The sequence below is a fragment of the Trichoplax adhaerens genome, genomic scaffold (genome assembly GCF_000150275.1).
Source record: "Trichoplax adhaerens TRIADscaffold_13 genomic scaffold, whole genome shotgun sequence".
Lineage (NCBI taxonomy): Eukaryota > Metazoa > Placozoa > Uniplacotomia > Trichoplacea > Trichoplacidae > Trichoplax > Trichoplax adhaerens.
In genome coordinates this window covers 1,812,993-1,840,730 of record NW_002060955.1, presented here as the reverse complement: position 1 = coordinate 1,840,730, position 27,738 = coordinate 1,812,993, and the positions used below count along the sequence as shown (strand labels likewise).

General features: G+C 29.6%; 4 protein-coding genes across 4 annotated transcripts; all 4 read left to right on the top strand.

The window, feature by feature from the left end:
• Positions 1 to 5,229: 5,229 nt before the first annotated feature.
• On the top strand, positions 5,230 to 8,956 carry TRIADDRAFT_60111 (uncharacterized protein; the record flags this gene model as incomplete). Its single annotated transcript, XM_002116105.1, has 8 exons — positions 5,230 to 5,288; positions 6,502 to 6,573; positions 7,146 to 7,217; positions 7,338 to 7,409; positions 7,720 to 7,791; positions 7,974 to 8,045; positions 8,229 to 8,300; positions 8,881 to 8,956. The coding sequence occupies 8 exons, from the start codon at positions 5,230 to 5,232 to the stop codon at positions 8,954 to 8,956; spliced, it is 567 nt and encodes a 188-aa protein (XP_002116141.1).
• A 2,351-nt stretch (positions 8,957 to 11,307) lies between these two features.
• On the top strand, positions 11,308 to 16,497 carry TRIADDRAFT_60110 (uncharacterized protein; the record flags this gene model as incomplete). Its single annotated transcript, XM_002116104.1, has 10 exons — positions 11,308 to 11,342; positions 12,647 to 12,718; positions 13,197 to 13,265; positions 13,379 to 13,450; positions 13,666 to 13,737; positions 14,229 to 14,300; positions 15,590 to 15,661; positions 15,816 to 15,887; positions 16,065 to 16,142; positions 16,431 to 16,497. 10 exons carry the CDS (start codon positions 11,308 to 11,310, stop codon positions 16,495 to 16,497), a joined length of 681 nt encoding a protein of 226 aa, XP_002116140.1.
• A 2,373-nt stretch (positions 16,498 to 18,870) lies between these two features.
• TRIADDRAFT_60109 (uncharacterized protein) lies at positions 18,871 to 24,225 on the top strand (the record flags this gene model as incomplete). Its single annotated transcript, XM_002116103.1, has 7 exons — positions 18,871 to 18,950; positions 20,418 to 20,486; positions 20,699 to 20,764; positions 21,351 to 21,416; positions 21,661 to 21,741; positions 22,425 to 22,479; positions 24,100 to 24,225. 7 exons carry the CDS (start codon positions 18,871 to 18,873, stop codon positions 24,223 to 24,225), a joined length of 543 nt encoding a protein of 180 aa, XP_002116139.1.
• A 2,634-nt stretch (positions 24,226 to 26,859) lies between these two features.
• Positions 26,860 to 27,738, top strand: TRIADDRAFT_14559 (uncharacterized protein; the record flags this gene model as incomplete). Its single annotated transcript, XM_002116102.1, has 1 exon — positions 26,860 to 27,738. A coding segment is annotated over one exon (879 nt), but the record flags the coding sequence as incomplete, so codon positions are not given.

Sequence of the window (27,738 nt, the reverse complement as noted above, 5' to 3'; positions counted from 1 at the left end):
GATTATCCTATGTGAAGAAAGCTAAGCTATTAGGGTCAATAGGATGATCTATGATACAAAATTCATTTAATGCTATATTTGAAGAACATGCGAATTGTAATAATGACGAGAAATATCGGATGTATGGTTGAAATAAGGATAAATGCTCCTATAGTAACTGTATTTATACAGGTGGCCTTAAGCGTGTAAACTGGGCGAATAGGTTAAATGATTATTTGTAAATTACAATTAAATTATTTGTTGTATCTTCTAGATATACAGACAGCTTAATCTGGTGTAGTAATGCTAATATCTGCAGTAATGTCAAATATAGCCAAGTCCGAGATGAAATGATTGATAAGTAATAAAATTCGTAGCTAAAAAACGCTTATAACTTGTAGTCTTCAAAAGGCTTATTACATCGAATAAAATGGGCAGTGAAATCAGAAGACTTCCAAAGTGATCTATCTTACGAGTTTGTCACAAAACAGCTTTGCAACAAGATAACGCAATATACGATCAATAAGTCAATTCCTTGAACCACATATCAAGGAACGATATCTGCACTATCACAAATACTTTTGCTCTACTAGCAGACTACACAAAGACTTAAACGCCTCGTATTTTACGTTAAACACTAAGTTGGACATCTCTTCTTTATTTCACGATATACTGCATTTATATACTATTCCTCAATAGTTCATGAGTCATAGTTAATACAATTAACATTAGAATCATTTACTGAATTAGATATTAATTTTAGCTACTGCTCCCTTAATGCAGACAACAGTATTTACGAACATAGACATATAATGACTAATACAGAATAGTCAGATTACGATATGTCCTATCACGGAACATTTCCATGATAATTTACAGTCTACTATAAGTAAATTACAATCACAATGATTCGAACTGTAAGCAGATGATTTGCATTCCCTATTAGAACTATTAATTTCAGTATGTGTATAAGTGTCACTGTCATAAAAAGTCAGTGCTATATTAAAATACAGTATATCCAAATTAGAAGTTAACTAAATAAGGATAGTCTAATAGAATTATCCTAACATAGTTATTTCTACTGTAATACAGTATTTAACACTGTAACACTGAATTAGTTATAAGCGACGAGATGAATAGCTCTTTAATTTAAGTCGACTTTAGATCATTTCATTTCCAATTTATGGTACAATCTTTAGTTTTCTACAATACAAACATTAGTTATTAACAGTTGATTTTTACGCCTAATTTAATTCAGCCGCTTAATCCGTAAATTGCAATTAATGCCTCATTTTATCATCTGGTTCTAACAGTTGTCAATTATATTGTCTTTGAAAGGCTGATTTGGACGGATTTAATCTATGTCTTCAATTATACCACAATTGTTTCGTAGGATTGAAAATGAATTTCTAAAATTGTAAGAAATGGACTGTCACATATTCCATAAGTAGCTGTTTTTTGTCTTCATTTTAAAAATTCAGTCAACAATTCATAGAAGGTCATTCCCAGTTTCTTATTCAATTTTATTTTACTGCAATACAACCATAAGTCAATAAGAGTTGCTTTTAAGCCTAAATCAATAAAGCCGGTAAATCTATAAACTGTAGTTAATGTCTAATTTTATTATCAGATTCTTACAGTTATATTACATTATCTTTGACAATAAGACTCATTTAGACTGATTTAATCTATTTCTTGAATTATTCTACAGTTGTTCAGTCAGATTGAAAATGAATTTCTAGAAATCTAGAATTTGGACTATTACAAATTCCATTAGGAGTTGTTTTTATCTCCATTTTAATCATCCAATGGGTAATCTCATAGGCCATTCCTTAATTGCTGAACAGTAAGTAAGATACTAGCACCTACTTGAATGGCTGTAAATACATGGAATATTGGTACAAATAATACACCATAATAACGTCAATCATATCTTTACAATAACTGTACTAGACAATAGTGTAACTGTAAAACGAATCTCTTGCTAATCATAAAATCAATCAATAAATTGACATCACAATATTAAGAATAAACAGTTTATTAAAGCGCCTGCTCGTTCGATAACTTTATTTTCTAACTGATACTTTTATGAATTACCATATTGTACTTCCGTTGAATAATATCGTCAAATTTGACCCTATGCTGTCTGTTGTTTACTTTAACAATCAAAGTTATTAAGGATATTTTCTATCAAATTCTATGCACAAGCTTAAATAATTATAACTTCCGGGAAGAAAAAAATAGAACAATAAGGTTTCCTTCTACAATAGATCGATGTATTTTACATTTTCGCCGTATGTGCAAGGTAATGGGTGTTGTGGCCTGGACTTCAAGATCTCGATTGAGATCTAGATGTCCGCGATAATAGTAAATTAATGTTGGTCAAGAAGATAACTAATTGTTACGATTTCTTTCTGTAGAACAACGTCTCAATAATTGATTAGTTCACTGGAACTTGAATAATAGATTGAATAGTTTTATAGACATTGACAATGTTATACTTAGGACAAACGATAAAACTTAATATTCAATTATAATTAATCGTTACAGTGTTAAATTGTATATCGGTGTTGGTCCATTGACGGACCCGTAACAGGTTTCACTTCCGTATTTTTAATTGGCACGTAACAGGTTTCGCCGATTAATAATCATTTTTACTTAACTGTTAGGTAGTTTATGTACATACGGTAGGTAGACAGTAATTGTCTTTGATACTGTTGAGAATCGAGTTGCTAGTGGTATTGTAAAGTTCCCTTAGTAATAACGAAATTACTTATAAATAAGAATAGAAATAATATACTTTTTTATGCATTATAATGCAAATCAAACAGCTTTTTCTACAATTTACTTTATCAACGCTATTCTTACTTAGATTTCATTGTATGGGTATACAATTTACCGTAGCCTGTACTATCAACACTTTTGTATTGCATGCAAGATAAATCGGCGGTAAAAATTGCTAGTACCAGAAATATTAGACTTAGCAAAGTAAGAGCTACAAGGCTAACGGTAAGTTGCTCAAGTTCTTCTTTTCTTGTCAATTTGATTAGTTACCTGTCACAAAACAGCTTGCAACACGATAATGTAATGTGCGATCAATGAGTCAATTCCTTGAACCACGTATCAAGAAACGATATCTGCACTATCAGGAACACTTTTGCTCTACTAGCAGACTACACAAAGACTTAGATGCCTCGTATTTTACGCTAAAAACTAAGTTTAAGAATTAACTTTATTATACGATATATTACGTTTATATACTCTCCCTCAATAGTTCAAGAGTGATAGTTAGTACGACTAACTTTGGATTCATTCACTGAATTAGACATTAATTTTAGCTATTGCTCCCTAATGCAAACAACAATATTGACTAAGTAGCTAGTAAGTTAGTTGATCACCCACATTAGAAGAGAGTAGACAGTGGAGTTACTCCTGTGAATGACAAGTAGTTATCAATCATCTAATATAAGCCTCAAGATAATATCTATTCTTAGTAACCTGACTATATCAAATATAGCTATCCTTATAATCAAATAAGGGGTGCATCACTATAGAATTGCTTAAAATTTTATTTGTCAACTTCAGCATCATAATAAAAATTTTCTTAGCTTTCTTGTAAAAACTAAGGTCAAACAGTTAGCCTAAACTTTTCAACTCTTAATATAAACCATAGCGATTACTGTTGTGGTTTTAATTGATATTTTAAAAATTAACTACAAGTTTATTACTTGGTAGCCATGAAAAGCAAGCGCAATTTAGAGCATTGGATCCTTTACAATCATTTTATAGCAATAATTTGGCTTCTAACAGCTTATAGCGGTGGAATTGCAGGTGCAGTTAACGTTAATATCAAAGAGCCAGCCTTCCCTTATTAATTTCTTCATGATATAAAGTGATATATTGCTACTACCTCTAACAGAAATCAGCAAAGGTTGTCCAAGTATCTGCAAGTGCAACATTTCGTTTATAAACTGTTCTAGCAGTGACTTAATCGAATTGCCCAACATTAACTTCACTGGCATTGAAAATGTGCAATCACTGTTAGTAGACATTGTAACAATAGAAAATTTCAATGTTTGTTATTTATATACTTGTGTTTAAGATCGCTTCTATTGATAACGCACGGTTATTGCACAATAATCGAAGCGTACTAGGCAGTAAACGATATCATTTAGCACTCAAACTTAAATTATCTAGTAATAGTCACAGTAGAATACCTACCAAAATATCTGTAATTAAAGCCAGGGGTACTATTAAACGAAGAATTTATATTCACTTTAGTATTTCTTGTCGCAATTATATCTCATCATAGTCTCAATACATTGTTATGATAAATGACTGCACTACTGATTTATAGACGATAACTGATGCTTAATTTTAATTTTATAGGATAATCAACAACACCAGCATTAGAAAGATTAAAGCAAGAAGCTTTATAAACTATCCAGAACTAGTCATCCTGTAAGTATTCACCTTATTATACTGTTTTCATCTTATTTTTAGAGGATTTTGCTTATTCTGCCTTCTATAAAACATTATTACGTACTTAAAGATACGGTAGCATTTTATGACTTTATTGGAAGTAATCAATGCCATATATATCACCGATCGCCTTCTAGCAAGTTAACTAGACTTTAGCTGGTCAAATAGATGACTGTACTACACTAATCTGCAATAAAATCTAGCAAGAATATTGCATTCCTACTGCTGTAAGGCCTAAAAATTCATGAGAGGATAATTTAGTAATCACATACTGATGGTACATGGTATGCCTTCCTAAGATGAGATTTTATTATATTTGAGTTGATAAACTTACCACATAGAGCAATATTATTTCCAGAACTCACTATTGACTATCCAGCTGGATCAAAAGCTTTCGAGCAATAAATAATGTATACTTCAAATGACGAATTTATAGATAGGAAAATTCCTCGCTGATTATCCTATACTAGTTTAAACCAATGAATATTTGTACGAATAGACAGCTATTACAACTAAATACAAATAAATACCAATGCACTGTAAGTCTAAATTTGTAACGTGAGGAAAGTTAAGCTATTGCAGAAAACTACAACCGCGAGCCTGCAGTGCCACTCTAGATACTGACAATCTCCAGTCGGCAGGAGGAACAGTCGCACTACTGGTCTTTCTGAATAAAACTAAACCTTAACTTTATTGAAAAATCACTTAATTTACAGTCAGTTTATGTAAGCATTAGTAATGAGCGCTTACTTAGATAATACTAGTGCCATGCGCCATATTACACTCTTAGTATTTCCCACTACCTTGGGAGAGGGAGATTATATCGGGTAATCTGTCTTGTCGTAATTCCCTGACATACAATCTAGAATTACTAAATAAGTTACCTTTATTTAATCTCCAAGTCTTCCAATCTAACTTGACCAACGTCAGGATAATAAGATAAGCAAATAGTAAGTAAAAGTCACTCCACAACACAAGGCTATCAAAAATTACCTGACATTACCTTCAGACTACCGTGAAGTCACGACCTCAATTGCAATACAAAAATTTTCTTCTACCATGTAGACTTTCACTGCTGTTCTGCCAATAATGTATAGCCATTTTCTACACGATCAGTATGAGTTTAACATTAGGCACTTTAACTCAAATAACTCTATTATAATTTGTAGATAATTCCTAATCGTCTACCTTAGCAAAGTTTACAAGAACACAGTAATACAAGACACGTAGATGAGAATTAATTTGTTTACTTCTCCTTTTGCCTGTTTATAATATGCTGATATACTTTTTAAAACTTACAAATAGATTGTATTAAAATATCTACAATATCCAATATGACAATATCTTAAGACGAACTATCTATTATCACTAAACCTTAACGCAAAATATGAATTATCGCAATATTTTAACACAAGATATCAAATATTATAGTATCTTAACGCAAGATATCTAATATCACTATACATTAATATAATCTAATTCTATTTTTCCTGACGGTAATTGTGATGTTATGACATATAATGTAGTGGGTTAATTCCATTCATCTAATGAGAATTTGGAAGCCATAAACTTACCATTGTTACAGTTTGCTTTTTACGTTTTCATGTTTAAAACTTGTTATCGTTACAAATTACTTAGCAACGGTGACTAATTACCTACAGTTGCTGTATGCTGCAAAGATTAATACTATAATTTTGTATAAATATTATGTAATGTATAGTAAGCACAGATGTTTACATTTGCTAATTTGTACTTCTTAATTCTACATAAAAAATTGTTAATTGCACCGAGTAAACATTAAATAATCTACTGTGTATGCTACAACTTTGTAATTTGTAATCATTACAAGAGTGAACGACGCTCGTAAGTCGTCCTTGCAATCAATAATGGACTAGCAGTTAATAGTTAATTTTACAATAACTCTTACTACTGCTAAATTTTCTGTCCGCTATGCATGTGAAAAGCAATAAGAACCTTTAAAGCAGTTGTTAATAGTATCTCTAGATAATGATACCCAACATCTATGATTACTTAATATAGGAATATTACCAGCAGCTTGATTGAGACCATTGAACCAGATGCATTCTGTGGCTTGCCACGGCTAGCCAATTTGTAAGTTTTCAAAATTTATTTTGTCTACGAGTATACTCGTATTACTTAAAGAATGTCGAGATGTATCCAGCATACTGTTTTATACATTTTTAAGGTCTTTAGAAGCTAATCGACTGCAATTCATTACAAATGGATCATTTAATTGCTTAACCAACCTAAAATCACTGTAAGTTATGCCTTTCAAATCAGAATAACCCCGCACCTAAGCTCAAATTTGAAGTCTTACACTCCTTTTATACAGTATAAGGCTTATATTGTCCTAGTAATGCATTCTCGGTGAAATGATTCGTTTTGCTATCTATGTATTCTTATAATATTGATAGTAATAATTTAAGATTACACTGCAAAAGTTAAAAAAGAACCCTTTGAAATTATTTTTCAAGCGGTTGCTACATAATCCTCTGTGCCCCATAGTGAAATTTCACTAAAAGTCATAAATCATTTTCCAATAACTACATTAAAAATCCAAGTCCTAGCTGCCTTATTTGCTTCCTTGACTATACATGATCATTACAATTGTAGCGTTAGCTAGTAAACGTAATGGTTAATATCTGTATATCCAATTTTTGTAGGAAACTTGATTCGAACGCTCTAATCGACATCCAATCAAAAGCATTATGTACATTGCAAAATCTGCAGTACTTGTAAGTGCAATACACGGACATACTCTGTTAACAGTATCATCGGAGGGAAATTGCATTAGCTGTATTAGCATATATTAGCATTTTGATCCCACTTTTAAATCTTATCTGAATTTTGACTAGATTTTTGGATAATAATCGAATTAAAACCCTGTCTAAAGACAATTTCGGTTGTTTATCGAATTTGAAGTATTTGTAAGTCTGCGATAGATGATATTCTATCTGATAATATATCTATGTGCGTTAGCTCGCTCTAAATTTTGGCTGCTATCATCCAGTAGAATTTCATTCCCAGTAAATCATTTTAAGACCGCATTGTAATGTACAGTATAAGTAGTGTTTTTTTTAATTTCAAAATCTTATTTCTGATTTACAATTATAATCAAATATTCAATGTGGCACAATCAGTAGCTATTATATTTATTTCATTTTTAATGTAATACATTGCAATGGCAGTGTTCTCACCAACTAATCTAGAACTATCATTCTTTCATCAACATCTCAGGCGAATTAGGCATAATGCCATTTCGGTTATTGAACCCAATTCCTTATGTGGTTTGCAGTCACTTACTCGTCTGTACGTATTAATATGTAAAAATAAGTTAATCATCAGAGTTATCATACATCGTAGCTAAAGAACAATTAATAAATTTCTTTAATTACGATTGAGTCAATACAGACATTGTAAGTTAATTATGAAACTATCTAAGATTAGAAGTAATATTTTTCTTTTTGGCACATATGAAATTTACTATTTAGAAATTTGAAAGGCAATCGTTTGAAAGTGATTAAAAATGATAGTTTGGATTGTTTGATATCATTAATTGGCTTGTAAGTATAAAATAAGTTAATATAGAAGAAAAAGCGCAGTGATATTTTCATACTCATCCTGAATAGCTGCGATCATTGATATACCGAAATATTCTGACCATTAGCAACGAAAAAATCTATTTCAACTTGAATGAGCTTATACAAGTACTTAGTAAATAACAATACCATTATTTAATATTTTAGATTTCTTGAAGCTAATGCTATCGAAGAAATTGAGCCAAATTCATTCCGTAACTTGACCAAACTTCGTACACTGTAAGATTGAAATTTTATAGAATTCTTTTACAGAATTCTTTTATATTGACAGTAATAGTGTAGTATTATATTTATAGTATCAAAAGCTTATCGCACAATCTACCAATGTAGTTTATCAAATTTACTTTTATAACTATAATTAGCCACCGCTACTTTTTAATTAGCAGAGTGTGAGCTTGATAGATAAAGAATCTTCAAGACTTTAGAAAATTAAGATTTATTGAACAAAATCTCGTTTACCAAAATATAACGTAATCAATCAACTGAGGACTTCTAACGAGAAAGAACTATTTTACCGTGCTAAACTATTCACTTATAAACTTTTCCGCGTCAACAATCTTAGCACCTTACTTGCTACACACTTCCGTATTAACATCTCAAATACTTAAGCCTCTAACGGAATATCTATCACATGTTGAACACAATAACTACGTAGACAGTACTAAATATATCATAAAATTAGAATACAATATTACACTCTCTCATTACATAGAGCTAATTTTCCATGGAAATGAAAATGATTTAAATTCTTAATTTACTATACGGTCTAAATTTTTCGCTAAACATCATCTTTAATTAGTGATCTTGCAAGAAATCAGCTGAAAACAATTGGTATATGGGCCTTCACTGGCTTATCATCAGTGCAACTTCTGTAAGAATTTGAATTTCAAAAATAAATTATATAATCAATTCGGTAAATACTCACTGAGCTTCGGATGCCATTAATGAACATGTAAAGCATGTCCTTCAAAAAATATCATAATGACTTGCTAGCGGCTACGTGAACTATTACATGGTTCCTCGCAATTCACAAAATCAACCAATAACCATATTGGAATTAGCCGTAAAAATTTCAATTTGGGCAGATCAGTGCTAACCTCAACTATTTCGATATTTTAGAGACATAGAACAAAATTCAATTACTTACATCGAACCGAATTCGTTTTGTACGTTATTAAGTGTTTCGAATCTGTACGTATCTATCTTCATAAGAACTGCCTCATCCGTACGCGATATACATAAAAATCAAACGATTAATACTCACTAAGTTCTTTTTTTGACTTAACTATAGACGGCTTTTCCAGAACAAAATTCAGAAAATTGAACGTTACACCTTTGCTTGTCTTTCTAACTTGAAAAACTTGTAAACTATTAGATAAAATGAAATAATAGTGCTTATTATGTATATCGTCAAATACTCAAGTATCTGATAAAGCAAAATTCTCTGTTACCTTAACCTTATTATCGATAGTTAAGGCATATGTATCTATTAACTTAGGCTTTTTCTTACCTTTCATCGAGCAGTATCTATCAGACTTATTCTTTATTATAATATACAAACTACGATAACGAAAATGCTTTGCTTCATTCCGGTTATTTGTAGATAAAACTATGGATACCTTCTTACTTAAATTAAGTTATGATATGTATTATTCCATTCTGTACTGTACTACTTTAGCTATAAATTCGATGTTAATTAAATAGCACATTTAGTATTTCTTTATATGATGTAAAGTACGTGAATTTGACGTAGCATTTCTAATTATTAGGAGTTTACACAATAATGATATCAATTCTATCGAAAGCGGGTCATTCTGTTCAATGCCCAATCTGTGGTTACTGTAAGTTTAGTAAAGCTCAAAATTTATTATTTTTTTCTGAAACTTATTGGTAAAATATTGTATTATCGTTGATGGTCATCAACCTAACGCATTGAATCGCGTAATAATTTTAATTAACTCAATCATAAAAAATTCTTAATTGTCTTTCATACTTCAAGATAATGGTACTATCGCATGCATATTAAATGAAACATGAACTGTTTCTAGATATTAGTTCTTATTATACCCCTTAAAATTTCACCTTTTCTTAATGTTTCTTTTAATCAATTTACTTCTTGTGATGTATATATAATACTGCATAGCAGTTTTATAGTAATCATTTACAAGTATATGTTTATATGTCAGCAATTTTACTTCATGTATAACATTGGCGGCGTAAAACCGTTAATTGGTTTGTACATACGTACTTTAAATAATATTCTGACACGTAATTTCAAGTTTATCTCTGAAGCTAGAAAAAATTGTAATTTTGAACTGTTTTCTCTAGAGACCTCAATGATAACAATTTATCTAAAGTTTCAAATGGTAGCTTTGCATGCCTCTCCAAACTAACGGAAGTGTAAGAAAAATTTCCTAATGATTTATATTATAATGTCATTTCATTTTTGTCATGTATTTTACAATACCCCGTAGATGATTAATGTCTTTTAATAATACATTCGATTTATTAATTTAATGATAAAGATTATATCTACCACACTTGCCAATTTCAGATAAGATTTTCGAAGATATAAAGCCAAATAAATTACTGCTAATCTCATGATTGAATATCATTAAACCATTAATTAATTATGAAAACATTACAGACTAATCTCTAGTTGATGTGGCTAGAACTTTCGTTTGATAGAACTGAAACTATCATTCAACCATTTTATTTACAGTAAATAATTGGATACTTCTGCAATTGCATTTTGGTTCTACAAATAATAATTCAATCTGACGACTAAGAATTTATATTATACAAATTTATCCTTATCTATCTTTTTCATTTTATTGACAGAACTATGGAATCTAATGAAATCTTATCTATCGATGATGGAGCCTTTAAGCCAATTGCTGGATTGAACTTGTTGTATGTCTGATAAAGCAGAATAATGTATAAATTGCCTACGATATATCACTATAGTTTGTATTTCACTTTTATGATAGAGAGTTCAATTAATCTAAATAACCCTATTTCATGACTATCATCTGGATTCGCATAGATACTCTAGCAGGAAATAGATCCGTAATTGTTTGCTATAATTCGCGGTTGATAGTTATTAATAAAGACATATTACAGTGTAAGCCATCATGTGAATAATGTAAGTAATGTAAGTAGTAGTAATAATAACAGTTGAAAAAGAAAGTATAAATCGATTGCATTACGATCTTAACAAACAAACATGTTTAGAAAATTAGTGGAGCGTATCGTATGCAGGTAATATACCATATAAAGATCTATAGTATCTTATTGAGGTTGAAAGGCTATAGATTACTGAAGTAGAATTTAATCAATCTATGCTCCACTTTGTGAATATAGAAGAAAAAGTTGCAATTTTGATCGGCCTATTTAAGTATTATGGCAGCCAGGTATTCATACATTGATTAAATTTGTTATATTTATGCAGATCGCTTTCCAAAAACAAGCTATCAATCATAAGATCGAACTATTTCATCGATCTTCATAACCTGGAGACCTTGTATGTAGTAACGATGATAATTTTTAATTATCATTTTAAATAGAAGTTCAAATGTTTAATTTTTCTAGCCTACATATAACTTACCAGCTAAGAATTTTTGATATTATTCTATAGAAATGAATGCTACTTTGAATATCAGTCATAATGAAGTACGGTAACTATTTCAAATTAGATGCCTTTCGAATAATGAAATTGAAACAATTGAAAGCAATGCTTTTAGTGGCTCAAACCGGCTTAGGAGGATGTACGTAAGATTTCAAACAAACTGTACAAAGATTTGGAATGTCTACGAGTATTTCAACACATTGTATATTGCTGACATAACAGTTGTAGTTATGCTGGTTAATAGCAATTTTTAATTGAAGATAGTTGATCATTTATTTAACTAAATCTAGATGACAGTTGCTTTAAAGTATAAGCTCTGATACTAATTTCATGTAATACGAATCTAATGCACGATACATTTATAATAATGGATTACAGTAAAATCATATTTAAATATATTTACTAATGCAATCTTCATATTTAATATCCATTTGGTAATCATTATACGTCAACAACTACAAATTTAATACTAAATTCAATTGATACGATACACTTTCGAATTTAATTATTGATCTGACTTTATTTTTACCGTAAATTACAGTATCACGACAAATAACTTATTTTGGATAATAGTAATCGGAGTATTGATTATTTATGCTTTAGTTTCATTGCAGGCAACAATTTGGAGAATTTACAACGTGATTCTGTTAGCAGCTTAACAAATTTGATAGATTTGTAAGCAAACTGAGAGAATTTATTGCATAAAATCTGTAATGCTCGTATATATTTCTGACATTTTATTTAAGCTAAATTGTTTGCGCGTTTATTTACATGATATACACATACAAGTAATAATGTGAAGCAAAAGACTAAACTAAATGTCATATCCTATCGTCTACTAGGATATAATTACATTGCAAATAATATAAATGGTGTTAATGTAGTCATAAATCCTTAATATCAATTTCGTTCGCATATCTTCTTTTCTTTTATATAGTGACCTTGCTCAAAATAAATTGCATGCCATAGAAAATAATACATTTTGCGACTTTAAGAAACTAGAAGTATTGTAAGTCTTATTAAAAATTTACCAAGTAACGTTACTATATCAAAATTTAAATTCTTAATTGCTAGGGAGCACGATTACATGGCTAACAGTCTACAATCACAATACTATGTTACATTACAATAGTGTAAGCGGTAATCAATTATATGTACTTCATTTTAGATTATCTATGTACAAATTAATTTCACTATTAATCCATAGAAAGTTACATTAGATTTTTGGGGTATGATTTGTCTAAACATAAAGCGTTGTATAAAGATACTGCGATAAGACCTTGTATTAATATGATGAACCCCTCCAACTATATTTTACTGAGAAAAGTGTTGAAATTCAAACTGGCTTAGACCTAGTAATAATGTATAATTAATTATACTGTAAGCCGTGAATATCTCGGCTCTTAGCAGCTATTTTTCCTATAAGATATCAGCCATTTAATTGGATTATAAGCTTATGATAACACACCACTGGTTTTCATTTTTAGGAGCTTAGATCGTAATAATCTAACAACTATTTATCCTGAAACTATATGTGCTCCAAACTTGCGGGAACTGTAAGAATCAAATGATCACTATTATAAGTTACTATTACATAACCCAAATTCAATTATCTTGAATAATTGAAAACAAAATTTCCTAAATCCGATTTCTAACCGGAATAATAAAGGCATTTAGATTATAATAATATCCAATTAATTGCCTCAACATCATTCCAGCCATTGACTGCAATTAAATTGATGTAAGTATGAAAATAGTACAAAGTCGCTGGAACTGCAGATATCAACATAAAATAAATAAGAATTTAATTAAAAATTTCCATACGAACTAGTTTCTTATAGATTTTCATGGCTAGTTTAAGATAATAAACTACTCGTTACCTCAGCGAATACAAAATTAGCAAATGATCTTTTTTTTCCAGTGCATTATTCATCTAATTAACTATATATTTTTTAGAAATTTGGATTACAATCCCATATTGAATCTTCCTCCTGAATTATTTAAATCGACGGTTAAGACAACAATTTTGTAAGTTAAATATTTTTAAACCGCTATTAGTCTCAGTTAATAACCAACAGTAGTGCTGACGAATTCTGTTAAAGAAAGTTGGAATTTTAAATCTAAATGAGACCTTATACTTAAACGTATTCGTACCTTCAAAAAGAGAAGTTTTAATAGATTTTTTATATTTTAATAGCTAGGTAACAAAGTGCACTTAGTTAGATACTGACATATCTTTTGAAGTTACTTCTAAAATAACAATTGATGTTTTAAATATTGAATAGGAATATCACTAATGGCAAGTTAACTTCGTTGGATAGCTACCAGTTCAAGGGCCTCAAAAGCCTTATAACCCTGTAATTATTTAATCTATATATAAGCGTCACAAGATTTAGATTTTGAAAGTAAAAGTTAGCAACGGAAATTAACCTAATACCAATCAATTTATTAGAATCAATTATTACATATTTAAAGCTTTCAGGAAATACCTATCAAGATTAATCAAATTAAATTTTTAGGAGACTACCCTTTAATAATATTTCTAAGATCGATGCTACCGCTTTTAAGGACCTAGACAAAGTTGCTATTCTGTGAGTATACAATCATAACAAACCTAGAATTTTCTCCAAACTTTTAGAAGATAAAATATCATTCATACATCATAACTTACCTGTCCTTTCTTATTCGTAGCTATTTAGCTGGCCATTATAACTCACATATAAATGCTGTATAATAATACATTAGAAAATTTTCCCGACTTTGTACCAGTATATTTAAGAACATGCAATTATTCATCAACATATTATATATTCTCTATTACAATCATCATATTTATTAAGCTATTTACGCATAACATGTGAATATCAATCTACTAATTGCATAGTTTCTTATGTTATGTCGATAAGAGATTTAGCAGGAAATAAATTAACCGATTTGAGCTCAGAAAGTTTGCAACCGTTAGTCAGACTTCAGGACTTGTAAGTTCACTAGTACTGCTTTTATTAATGAGATCATAACATTTGGTCTAACTGTCATTTTAATAATTGCTCGTTTTCAATACTTAATATTGGCTAGAAATATAAATGAAAATGAACTCAAAAATTTAGCTCCCAATCAGTTTGAGTACCTTTCAAATCTCCATAATTTGTAAGCTGGCATGGTCTTTGCCTAGATATTGTAATATTTTTGCGAATCCTAAGTAAAATTTGAAACTACAATTTGTTCTTCATCCATCTTTCAATCATTATATGATGTCAAAATATCTAATGAAACTGCAAGTCGATCTTGTTAGACATATAAAATAGAAAATGAATGTATTTTCCGGAACAGTTATGTGCATAGCTTATTATCGTAGTCTGTAACTAACTCAAAAGAAGTAGAAGATCACTGTAACTGGTAAAATTCGGAATTCGTTAATTTTAATCATTTTTTACTAGCACATGCAAAGTACATTATTAAAGAGACAATTAGGCTTTATTTTTAACAACTGTTGCTTCCAATGTCACTGTTTATAAGTTAAGGTTAAGTAAATATTCATTCTACTCTACACGCTATACGATAACATGAATTACTAATTAGTAATAAAATTACATGCTGTACCGTGTGCTTTACAGAATGCGTATCATGTAATGTATGGTGCATTATATAGATTGCAGTTAAGAAGATTTTCGCTTGAAATCCCTCATTTAGTTTACTGTAACCTTAATCAAATCGTATCTAACAATAATTAAAAATAGTGATAATGATTTACAGTTAATAGTTCAAGAAGTTTTTCTTCGTCCGGTATATTGTTGCTGAAGGTGGAATTACATATCTTCAGTGTATTTATATAATATAATATTTAAATGCTTATCTTTGATATGTTTTACGTGTATTCCAGACGTTTACAAACAAATAACATAAAACATGTTGATAGGAAAGCTTTTTTCGGACTAAACAAACTAAAATTGCTGTAAGTACACTATCATTGTTACCTCCTTCACTATATAGCCTGATTCCTAACGATATAATTATATGCTGTTTACTTTCACCAATTATAAACAAAGATTATAATAAGAGATAAATAAGTAAAGTAATTAAATATATTTCTAATATAATTTTATTAGACAGCTTAGTGGTAATCCTATTGGAAATTTTCGAGAATTCAATTTACCCAATACGGCATCGATGAACTTTTTGTATGTCGTACTTCTCACTTATAATTCAATCTCATAAAAGCCTTCTTAAGTGAATAACCATAACTAAACTATTATATATATAGACCCTAAATAGGATATAACATTACATTTTACACTTTTCAACTGGAAAAGTTTTTTTCTACGCTTATTATTTATGATTATTATTGACTTACGAAGGGGTTTATCAAGATCATATCCATTGAAGCTGGACGAAAATCGCAACAGAGCAAGTAACCCAGTTATAATAGAGACTTTGTAAGTCTTATAGGCGTTATATACTTGAAGTAGACACTTTCACAGCTCAAATGCTATACCATACAAATAAAAATTGAAAGATATTGAGCAAATAGTGTAACCTTAACCCTAACCACATTTGCACTCAGTAATTTAACAAGAAAATGGGAACAAGCACTTTTCACAATCATACTTGTATTATAGGAAACATTTAATCTTATTTAAACTTACTTTGATACACTAGCATATCTTTTAATAATTTTTCTATCTACTGATTACTCAATCTTTCGATATCTTTTTTCAATGTAGGGATTTAACCAATAATTTCCTATCGACAATAAAAAACTTAGACTTTGGAGACTGCAGAACCCTGTAATGCTTATGATCATGATTCAGTTGCAATTGTAACCATTGTAAAACATCAAGTTATAATTAAAGCAATAATTTTAATTACTGCTGCATTTCTTAAGAAGTAATCACTTTAAGACTATATGACCTTAGTGAAGATCTTCTTTGAAACAGTAACTTATCTTATAACAAGCTACATCAATCAAATCCACTCAATTTTTCTGCATTAAATTATCTAGCCCCACTGTAAGTGACAATATATGAGGAAATAAAATAGCTACCAGCATTTGTACATAACAGTTTGATAGCTATTATGCATATTCACAGTCTGATAGCATATTTACCTTAATTCTTATGCTGATATTTACGGAAATTTTTCCAATTATGTTAAATAGTAGCACAAAAGTCTTGTTAATGTTAAGATAAAATGTCCATATAGGAAGTCTAACTGCTAAGTTCATATTAAAATCTTTCGTGCTGATTCTTAATAATTTCTTACTCGATTTTAGTAAATATCAAAGTTTGATCAGGTTAAACTAGTGTAGTACTAGGAGCATATTTGTTGAGTTATCACCTCCAGATTTGATACCTCCTTTTCAGGTGCTTAATGTTATGTTATTTTAAATTCAAGTGTAATATAGTGTCAATAGTTTCTAGTTGGACGGAGATAGAGAGAATGATTTGTAATTATTAGAATACATTGCTAGAACAGAAACTTCTTCATTAAATTATACTGTATTAGTTGAGAAATTATTTTGAAGACGCTAAGATGACATGATATCTAATATGATAATTTCTAGAAGGTATCTTTAGGTATGCTAACAAATAAAGAACTACATTGATATTACGTTAATATTTTATCTATTGGTTTGTATGTGGCATCAGGCAATATATGAAAATTGTAATTATCTTACTCCTAAAGCATGCATAGTGATATGTAATACGGTAATTAACATGTTATAACAATTAATGATAGAAATTATTATGACGTAATTATAATTTAAATATTAAAAAGTTTAATGACAACGGTGTTTGCACCTAAGATGTAAATTATCAGATAATGAACTTTCTTGATGGAGAGTATTGTAAAACACAATAATCAACTTTAAAAGAAATTTACGGTAATTCTGTAACAGTAATGTGTGTTACTCTAATATAAGCTCTAGTACTGGGGTATCTAATAAGATACGGCACAAATTACGGCTAACATGTTAATATTATATTACTGTATTCAATACTGTCCATTTACAATTGACAAAGTTACCATTTAATAATCAAATTCACGTCATTGAAAGCCAATTCACTTGCTGTAATTTTATTTAAAATAATTTAGCTTAATCTGCAACAGATACTTGGAAATTTCTAATATCTGAATTATTAAAATGTTATAAGGTTGACAGAGCATCGTCCTTATCTTTTGCCATAGACTTAATTCAAATAGTATTTGATAAATTAATTATAGATATAATTTCAAAATTTATTCTAAGTTACTAATTCCTATTCAAATCCCGCAGAAATATTTCTTCCAATAATCTAAACTCTATTAAGACAGACGCACTAAAACCATTGTCAGGGTTACATTCACTGTAAGTTTAATCAGCAGAAATATTACTTAAATTAATTGGCATGTAAAATTCGATTAAATCATTTACTTCATAATATTTTAATCGTAAGAGCGATTCATTTTAAGCTGATTTCTGGATAAAGCATTGGCAAGCTACCTTTGTAAGCTTTTTAAGCTTTCTGATAATTTATTTTTTGTTTCGATTTTTCAGATTTTTGGGTAAGAACAACCTAAGAAAGATAGATTTTATAAGACCACTATCTCAACTTGTTGCTTTGTAAGCTTATAAACTTCCTAGCCTAGCTTGTTATCAAATTTGATTAAATAAGTATAATTTGAATAGTATATCATAGATTATAATGACGTATTTGTATTCACGTAAGACATATATTGAAAAGGGAATTTTGCTAGTATTTTATTTCTATCGTAAGTCCAGGCTAACTTGTACAGCTTATCAGTATAAGTGCAAAAGTATAAAATGATAGCGTTAGAAATAATGGTGTAAATATTTGTCTACGAAAATAAGATTAGTTAGTATACTTTTTCATTAAGAATACCATATAAAGAGCATGTGCCTATAACAATAAATCTTCGCAAGGTGTTTAAATTAGAATTCACTAGTGCAAACTCCCGTCGCTTTATTGACGGTTTACGATAATGTGCTCATTTAACAGAGGTTCAGTAACTTTATACCGTAAAGTGGTACTTCGTTAGAATGATTTTAATGTTGCGATGCTTTTGAATGCAATCCATAACCTACTCGGTAATATAAAGAAAAATTAATTTATCTTGATACTGCCAAATACCAAATGCTAAAGCATTTAATTGTCATTTTAAATGCCTAGATCTGTAGCAAATAATCGCATTGAAGCAATAGACTCCGATGATTTTAAAGATTTAAGAAGTCTTAAAGAATTGTAAGTAACTTTGTAAAAGTATAAATGTGTTACTTAACCAAACTTGCCTAATCTAAACTAATTAGATTACCCTAGATAAGTAACAATAACTAAGAAATGCACTTTCGGAATCTTCTAATTATATCTTTATTCTAGAAAATACGAGTCTAATTTAATATTCTAAATCAATCATTAAAATAGCTATTCTAGCCATAAAATCGGTTTACGATGTGTGATATATTTCGACCAATAAGACTTAGTGAATACATTAAATTATTCCTAGCCTAATCCAATGACTTTGTAATATTACGATATATTAACTTTATGTTTTCACTAGCTTATAATTAACAGGATTTATATTGAATTTACCATTGACAATTCATATACTATATTTAGTGTAATTTAGCCTGTATTAGGAACAGGTTTGTATCGGCTATATTAATTAAGTCATAAAATAATTCATGCACATATCCAAATTGATAACTATCTTATCGTGATACATGTACGTGTCTAAATTAAGTAAGATATCATTCATCACAGTAGATTCACTACCGTTACAAAATTGTACTCGATTGACTGCACAAGACGTCTTATGATCGTCATTTATGTCACATTCAATGATTATATTTCTAAGCGCCGATTGTTAATATGAATCTTGAGAATATTTTATTATTTAATAAATTAATTGTACTCATTTATAAAGTATACGAGTAGCTATCAACAAATTTATAGTGCTGAACAATCTTTTCATCCAGAGAGGATGGCATGAAAGAAAAATATATCTTTTAAAGTACAGTATAATTACATTTATGTTTAACAGATACCTTGGTTACAACCACATTGGAACATTGCCAGAAAATGTTTTTAAAAATACGATGTTAAATAGTTTGTAAGAACACAGGGAAATATATACTGCTAACTGTAGTAAAATATTTATGATTACCTGATAAATTAATTCATAACGTCTGTATATGATTCAGATATCTACATCATAATCATATATCCGATCATCAAAATACCTTTTTGGGAGGATTAAGCAACATACGGATATTGTAAGACAAATTGTATTACTTCATTTGTAGCTAAGCCCAGTTATTCCTTATCATTTTATATCTTCATGATATTTCGGTATACAAGGAACTTAAATTACAATAATATTAGAAATGTTGGCAAAATTTTTAAAGTGAAACTGCCGTATCTGAGCCAATTGTAAGTGCAAATTAGGAATATTCATAAATTTAGTCTATATACAATTCTAAACGTATGTAATCACAATGGTAGTACATTTTATGCGTGTAGCTTTCTAAATTAATTGAAGTGACTTTGTTTCAGATATTTAAGCAACAATTACATTACGATGCTGGGAAACAAATTATTTTCGCGTTACAAAAATTTAAGAATTCTGTGAGCTAAATAAATAACCATTTCAGTTACTATATAGTAAATGAATGATCTAGAAGCTCAGGCATACTAAAATTCTTTTTTTAGAGATTTAAGTAATAATGCTATAACACTGTCTGATCAAGATAATCTGGGATTAACTTTTCTTGAAAAGCTGTAAGTGAAAATAGGACGAATAAAATCTAAAGATTTGTACTTGTAACAGGGAACGCGAATATTTAAATTCTTCGTCTAAATTTTCAATATAATTACTATTTCGTAGCTTTTTATGTTATAGTATCAAACCTAGAGTAAAAAATCTTACATCTGTACCGTATCATTTATGAAATCGTATTCTTATAGAATTCTCAAGTCTACTTTTATTATAGCAATTTAGCGAGAAACAACATCAAATACTTGAACTGCTCAGGATTGCCTGCAATACTAAAATCTATGTAAGTAATAATAAATTCATTTAACAATTTCTCTTTATTGATGATACTGTTACTAACTACGGTCACCCTTAAGTATTTAAATTGAAAGCTAATTATTTCTGGAAATATTACTCTCTAATTATTATGCTTAATTGGCTAATTTAAGAATTTTAGCAAATAATAATATCAAAAAGTTTGATCCTAATTGTGATCAGTTATTCTATCAAGTTACCAAAATGTAGGTTACTGATTGAACCTCTCCATAAATAACTTGTTATGATTTATTTGATACGCATTTGGAATTAAGTGACCCATTTGCTTTTGTATTTATTCGATAGTGATATGAGCTATACCAATTTGATTACAAACGGAATAAATATGCAGAAAGACTTGCTTGAAAAATTAAAGCTGATTAATGACTTGTACGTTTTACGAAGTAATACGCTGGTGATCTGACTTCAGATTAGGGTCGTTATTAATTTACTTAGATAGCAAGCCACTATAGAGCCTATTTATGATATAAATCTCTTTACAAAGTAAACTCTAACTATAAGTATTGATACGCTTATACAAATTTAATGATTTGCCTTGTCGATTACTTTCATAGGAAATTAGCAGGGAATAATTGGGCTGGAATTATTAACGGAATGCCGACTATGAAAAACTTAAAACTGTATGTACATAAAACAATGATATAATTACTAAGGATCTAAAATTTGTAATGTTATTAATTGAAAAACAAGATATCGCCAGTTTTATTTACTAATTTTTATCATTAGCTATATATAATTTAGACGATATTCCATTTGATATCACCAGTTTATTTTACTGAGCTTTCATTAGATATTTATAACTTAAAAGATATACCATCAGGAAAATGTTAACGATCGTATCTGTATTTATTTTTGAGCGTATAGAGATGTGAGTGATAATCCAATAATATTAAATTCCTTCCTGAGAGATTTATACGACCGTGTTGGGCCATTCCTAACTGGCATGTAAGTAGTCAAAATAAGGAATATTTTACTCTATCCCGCAAAAGGTTAGTTTCTATTACACTGTATTTGTTAATAACACTGACTAATAATAACAACTGGACAGTATGAGAATAAGTATGCAGCTATGTACTTTATTCATAAATACAGAAAATAGTTGATAGAATCATTAATTTTATATTTAAATAAATCGAATGAGAGTTTAATAGTAGATTAGATTAAATAATAGCATATTCCTCTGATATATCTCTATATTCTTACGATAACTTGCTTTTAGCATTTGTTAGAATGCTTAGTTAATTAGATTATTCGGTTATTCGGCTATGTTATGCATATATGAACTCTGTCAAGTAAAATGAGATGAAATATAGAAAAGTTGAAGCGTAGTTTGTTCGAAAAGAATCAACTACTTGAGAGTTCAGAACTATTGAATACTAGAGTTACTTTCAAAACAAGAATGACTGGTATTTATTGAATCTGTAACTCATAAATAACAACAGAAATAGAAGATGTTAGATAAAGAAATGCTATACATTATAGTTAGAATATCATTAAATAACAGAATGTATTATTAACATGTTCATATCGTATAACAAAAACATGGCTAAGTAATAATACTAACATGGAATATGCAAAAAGTAAGGTCCATAAAGCACTGTAATCTAGATATGCACTTTGCACTATAGGCTATTAGTAAACGATCTTACATGTAGATTTCTTAGTAGCTGCAGCTACGCCAATGTGTGTAAATTTAAAATTAATTAAAGAAACGCAGGGATCAGATGAAATCAATATTGCATAGTATAATTTGCGGATACACAAAACTGTTTGTGAATCGGCTAAATATCTAATATAGAATCTTATATAATCGGAATATAAAGAAATATGATAGTAATCAGATGATCAAAACATAGCGCTACTTGCACTAGATAGGATCGCCAATCCTTGATAATTATCTCTTCTTATTAGGTTAGCTATCTTAAATCGAAATTCGTAACTCTTTCATCTTGCTCACTTCAATCCGATTAAATTTGCCTTATTTGCTAAATTATCAAAACTCTACCTTATCTCACAATAATGATGACCATAATATATACACGTATATATAGTCTTTAATTTTTGAAGATTTATTAAACATCTATACAAGATCCGTCGTACTAGTACTTTATTTCCCAACTGTCGAAAGTGACTAAAATAATCCGAACAAGATTTAGCCAATTTCTAAAGCTATTATAATTTCATATAAAATTATACAAAATGAGACTACACTCTATGCTACATCCTTCACTAGAAATTCATACAAAGCGGATTTGATCCTTGGCTAAGATAAACGAGATAATCATTTTTGATATTTTAGACCGTACAATCTTCATACAGTTTCTTGTAATGTTTCAAAGTTTAAAGTACTTCTTTATATAGTATTATTGTGCTTTAAGAAATACAACGCAGTTCTAGGTAGCACTTAGACAAGAAAATAACGGTACAAGATATATCTCTAGACAATATTTCCAAGAACTTTTTCAATGTCACTAGTACTTTATAGTAGTAATTAAATCAAACGATCGAAATTACAACATCATCACAACCGCGTTTGCGACATTTAAAAAACTCCCTATTTCACTACCGTTAGTTTTTATGGTACAGTATCCCTACTACTAAGCGCCACAAACTTCACTGACCTAGTGCATAATCTTAGGCAATAGTAAGTCACAGACAAAAAGCTTTTTGGTGATTACTTAATGAGATCTTTATCGATGATAGCGTACTCTACTCAGCAACTGCAATTACCTCACTGTTATATTAAATAAATGAATCCTCTTTTATACATTTGCCAAGCTTTCTGGTACAAAACAATTAATTCTTAGGCTTATACAATTAACATACTTTTCTATAGACTTAGTTTTATAATACTTATTATAGGGCACATATGTATTAATTGATAATGAGTGCTAGCACATTTAGCCCAATTAAGAAGTTAGCAATCTAACATCTTATACTAAAAGTGAGACAATATCCATCTTAAACTTTATACTTTGCATTCATAGTAATTACGTTATATCTTTATCATCGTCATCTAAAAGCATCACAGTCGTTAATGCAAATCCATTAGCGAATTCACATCACAATTTTACATCCATGATAATATTGACAATAGTTTTAGATCAAAATTACTCTTAACATGCAAAAACATCTAAATTTAAATCCGGTAAAGTGAATGTGTAACAAACACATAATTAATAAAAACTCAGCATTCATGTACTTACAGTTGATTCAAGTCATAAATATAGAGCCAGAGAAATAAAATAAATCCAGTTTATATCTGACCAGAACCATAAATAACTACTGACATTCCATTTATAGGTATGTCAGGAGTTTATTATGATGCATAATACGAGGATAATAATAGGCGCCTTACAGGAATTAGAAATGTTTACAGAATGTGTCGTTATTATCGAAAAGTTAAATATTAGGATCAAGTTAGGCTAGACATAAAAGTATACAGCTTAACATGTAAAAACAGTCACTATTAAATCAATTTAAACGCAAATTGAAAACCAAATTATTATTTCAACTCACCTAGCTAATTAAATCTAGTCTTCAAAAGTGTTGCTAAGTAGGGGTTATAAATAGTACCAAAAATGATTGAAGCATTTTGAAAGTTATACATGTATACGTAGAAACTGGAAAATTTTTATGAACGAGTAATAGCTGAAAGACCATAAAATTAAAATTTTGCGTACTTATGATTCCATATCAAAGATTTTAAGTCATAAATTGTGCGTAACATTCAGTTTTAAATATTAAGAACTAAAGTACTAATTTTCTTAAGTATCGAAATAAATTTAGGTCATAAAAAATAGAATGATTCATCACATATTTATATGGTGCTATCAGTTCTAACTTTAATATCTAAATCCTTTACAGCCAATTAAATAAATGTAACATTTTGAAAATTCCAAGAAAAGCCTTTTATTTTGATGATCTCAGAATTATGTAAGTATCTTAACTTAACATTACATAATATTACGTGAGAGTTACCTTTCTAGCTCGCTACCACTACTAACTTTGAATTGGAATTTATTGCCATGATCTATATAGATAATGATGGTATTTCAAAACCTTACTAAAGATTTATCGGCGGATTATTTTAATATTTCTAAATTAACAGATCATTAAATCACAACAACTTAAGCGAATTTGATATGGTCGACATCTCTGTCAATGATGCAAATGTGTTAATGGAATTGTAAGATGATTTAACTACTCATATTCCAAATTAATGTAAAAAATATCAGATACATCTATTTAAAGAATAGTGGACAATTGTCACACATCAGAATAGATCCTTATTATGATCTTAAGTCTTACAAACCTCGTTTACCTAATGTAAAGTGATACTCCTACCATTATATCAAACTAAAGAAACAAAAGCTAGAGTACAACCGTTTAGAACAGTCTAATGTCTGTGGTAGTAAGTTACGTAGGAAGAATACACTATTTACTAAGTACAGTGGCACTCAGTTATAAGACTTTTTGACAGAGTTGGTTCAGCTATATTTAATTAGCTGTTGTTGCAATCACGGACTGTCTACTGCGACATCAAAGCCATTCTTGGCTATTATAATATGTAATTTCTACATAATTCATATGCGGCCTATTTACTGCAGTTATTAAAGTGACTTGTGTAAATATGGTGATTTATGATTAAGCTCTCATTTTACGCGATAGGAGCTTTTAGAGAAATAAGCGTATATGCAATTTTTGCTATAATATCCGAATATTTATTGCAGGAGTCTTGCAAACAATAATCTAACAGGATTTAAAGTTACAAAATTAGTTAGATTTGAAAAGCTGAAAAAGCTGTAAGTATAATGTATGTAATGTAATGTATGTAATGCAAAATATATACTCATGATTAGATTTTTAACCTCGAAATCCGAAGGCAGTACCGGTAGCCCTCGTAGATTTATTTCATAACTAGAAAACGATAGTATCACGATATTAAGACTGACAGAGTATATTAAGAAGCATGGATCTAATACCTTTATCTCTCTGAATCAGCAATATTTCCAATAATCGAATCAAGATAATATGTGGCCCAAATCTAGATTTTGCTGGACAGTTTCTCAATATAATCGAAATGTGGGTATTTAATAATCATTTTAGAAATTTAGGTTAATTTTTGTTGGTAGTAGTAAAAACAAAGATTATTGACTAAAAATTATCAAATCGTAAATTGATTAAAGTGATGCTAGCGGAAACAAGATTGACAGGATCGATAAGAGATGCTTTAAAGGACTATCAAGCCTGCAAAAATTGTAAGTTCAACAAAGACAGAATGGCACCATTTTAGTACTACTACCATTGCTCCTTTTACTTAATATTTTTTGTGCTATAACTATAAAACGACGTTGTTATGAACAGGTAGTAGCATTCTCATCACGGTATGAGCAAGCAAACAATTTTAGCTTTGATTATTAGGTGAAGAAGATTGTTATACTGAATATTCACTGATGTTGAACACAATCAATGAACAAATTATATTACTTTTAATACTCTATATTTTTCACTGATAATTTTATCTACTACGCTTTGTTTTGTAAAAATTGAGACTTAACTTGCACATACATCATGCAAAGCCGTTCATATACTGGACTAACTTTGAAATAATTCAAAAGCTGTACCATATTAGTGACCTTTATAATGTACAGTATTCTGATATTTTATAAATATCCGATTCGTATATTATATTGGTTCAGGAAGTAACTTTTTGCTAACACTATTATGTCCATACCTTTATTTCATTACGCGAGGTAATCTTTACCGCATCTTCCAATGATAAGACATTTACTATCTGCAATTTTTAGAGATTTACGAATGAATTCTTTAGCACATATATCTCGAGAATCCTTCTTTGGTCCATCTAAGTTGGAAGAAACGTAAGTCAAAATAACAATAGCTAACCAACTATTCTACTTTCAAATAGTACATTTGCATCGACATCAGAACTTAAAATGTACCATCCTCTTTACTACGATATGTCTCAATAGGCTAACAAATCGTCCTTACTTTTGCTGCTTTATACCTGCTAAAATTACAACGTGTAAGCCATCGATGATATCTGATACTTTATCATCGTGTCAACATCTCCTTGCTCATGTTTCATTACAAACTTTTGTATGGGTTATTGGTTCTCTGGCCTTTTTTGGCAACATTATGGTTATTGCACGAAATCAATTTCTTAGACAAAAGACTAAAAAGAAAGTTCACATATTCTTAATCAATAATCTAGCACTATCCGATTTTATCATGTCTATATATTTATTCATAATTGCGACCGCTAATTTAATTTATAGCGGCCAAGGTCAATACGGTCTACAATCTGAAAATTGGCTACGAAGTGGTCTATGTGTAGCATCCTGTGTTTTTGTGACTACATCAAGTATTGTATCTGTGTTTCTAATGGTAATTATCAGTATCGATAGATTTATCGCTATCGTTTATGGGATTAAAGGAAAAAAATTGAGCAGGTATACAGCTCAAATGATCACTGGTATGGCATGGCTAATAGGCTTTGCATTTGCAATTGTGCCAGCACTATTCAGTATCGATAAACCTGGTCCTGAGCGATTATATACCTATAATAGCATGTGCATGCCAAGCAATTATGAGCACCCTCTATATCGCATCTGGATGATATCCTATATAACCACGACTATTATTGCTTGGATAATTACTTCTTCACTTTATATTGGAATGTTTATCTCAGCCCAAAATACCCGTAAAGCAGCCGGAAGATCACCTACTAAGGAAAACAAATCACTCGCATGGCGTCTATCGGTCATACTGTTAACCGATTTAATTAGTTGGGTACCTTATTATGTAGTTAACAGTTATGCTATCTTTAGCAGCGACGGTGTTGATGTTGTTACATTACAATTTGTTGGTATTTTTGCATTGCCTGTTAATTCAGCCCTTAATCCATTCCTATATACCTTT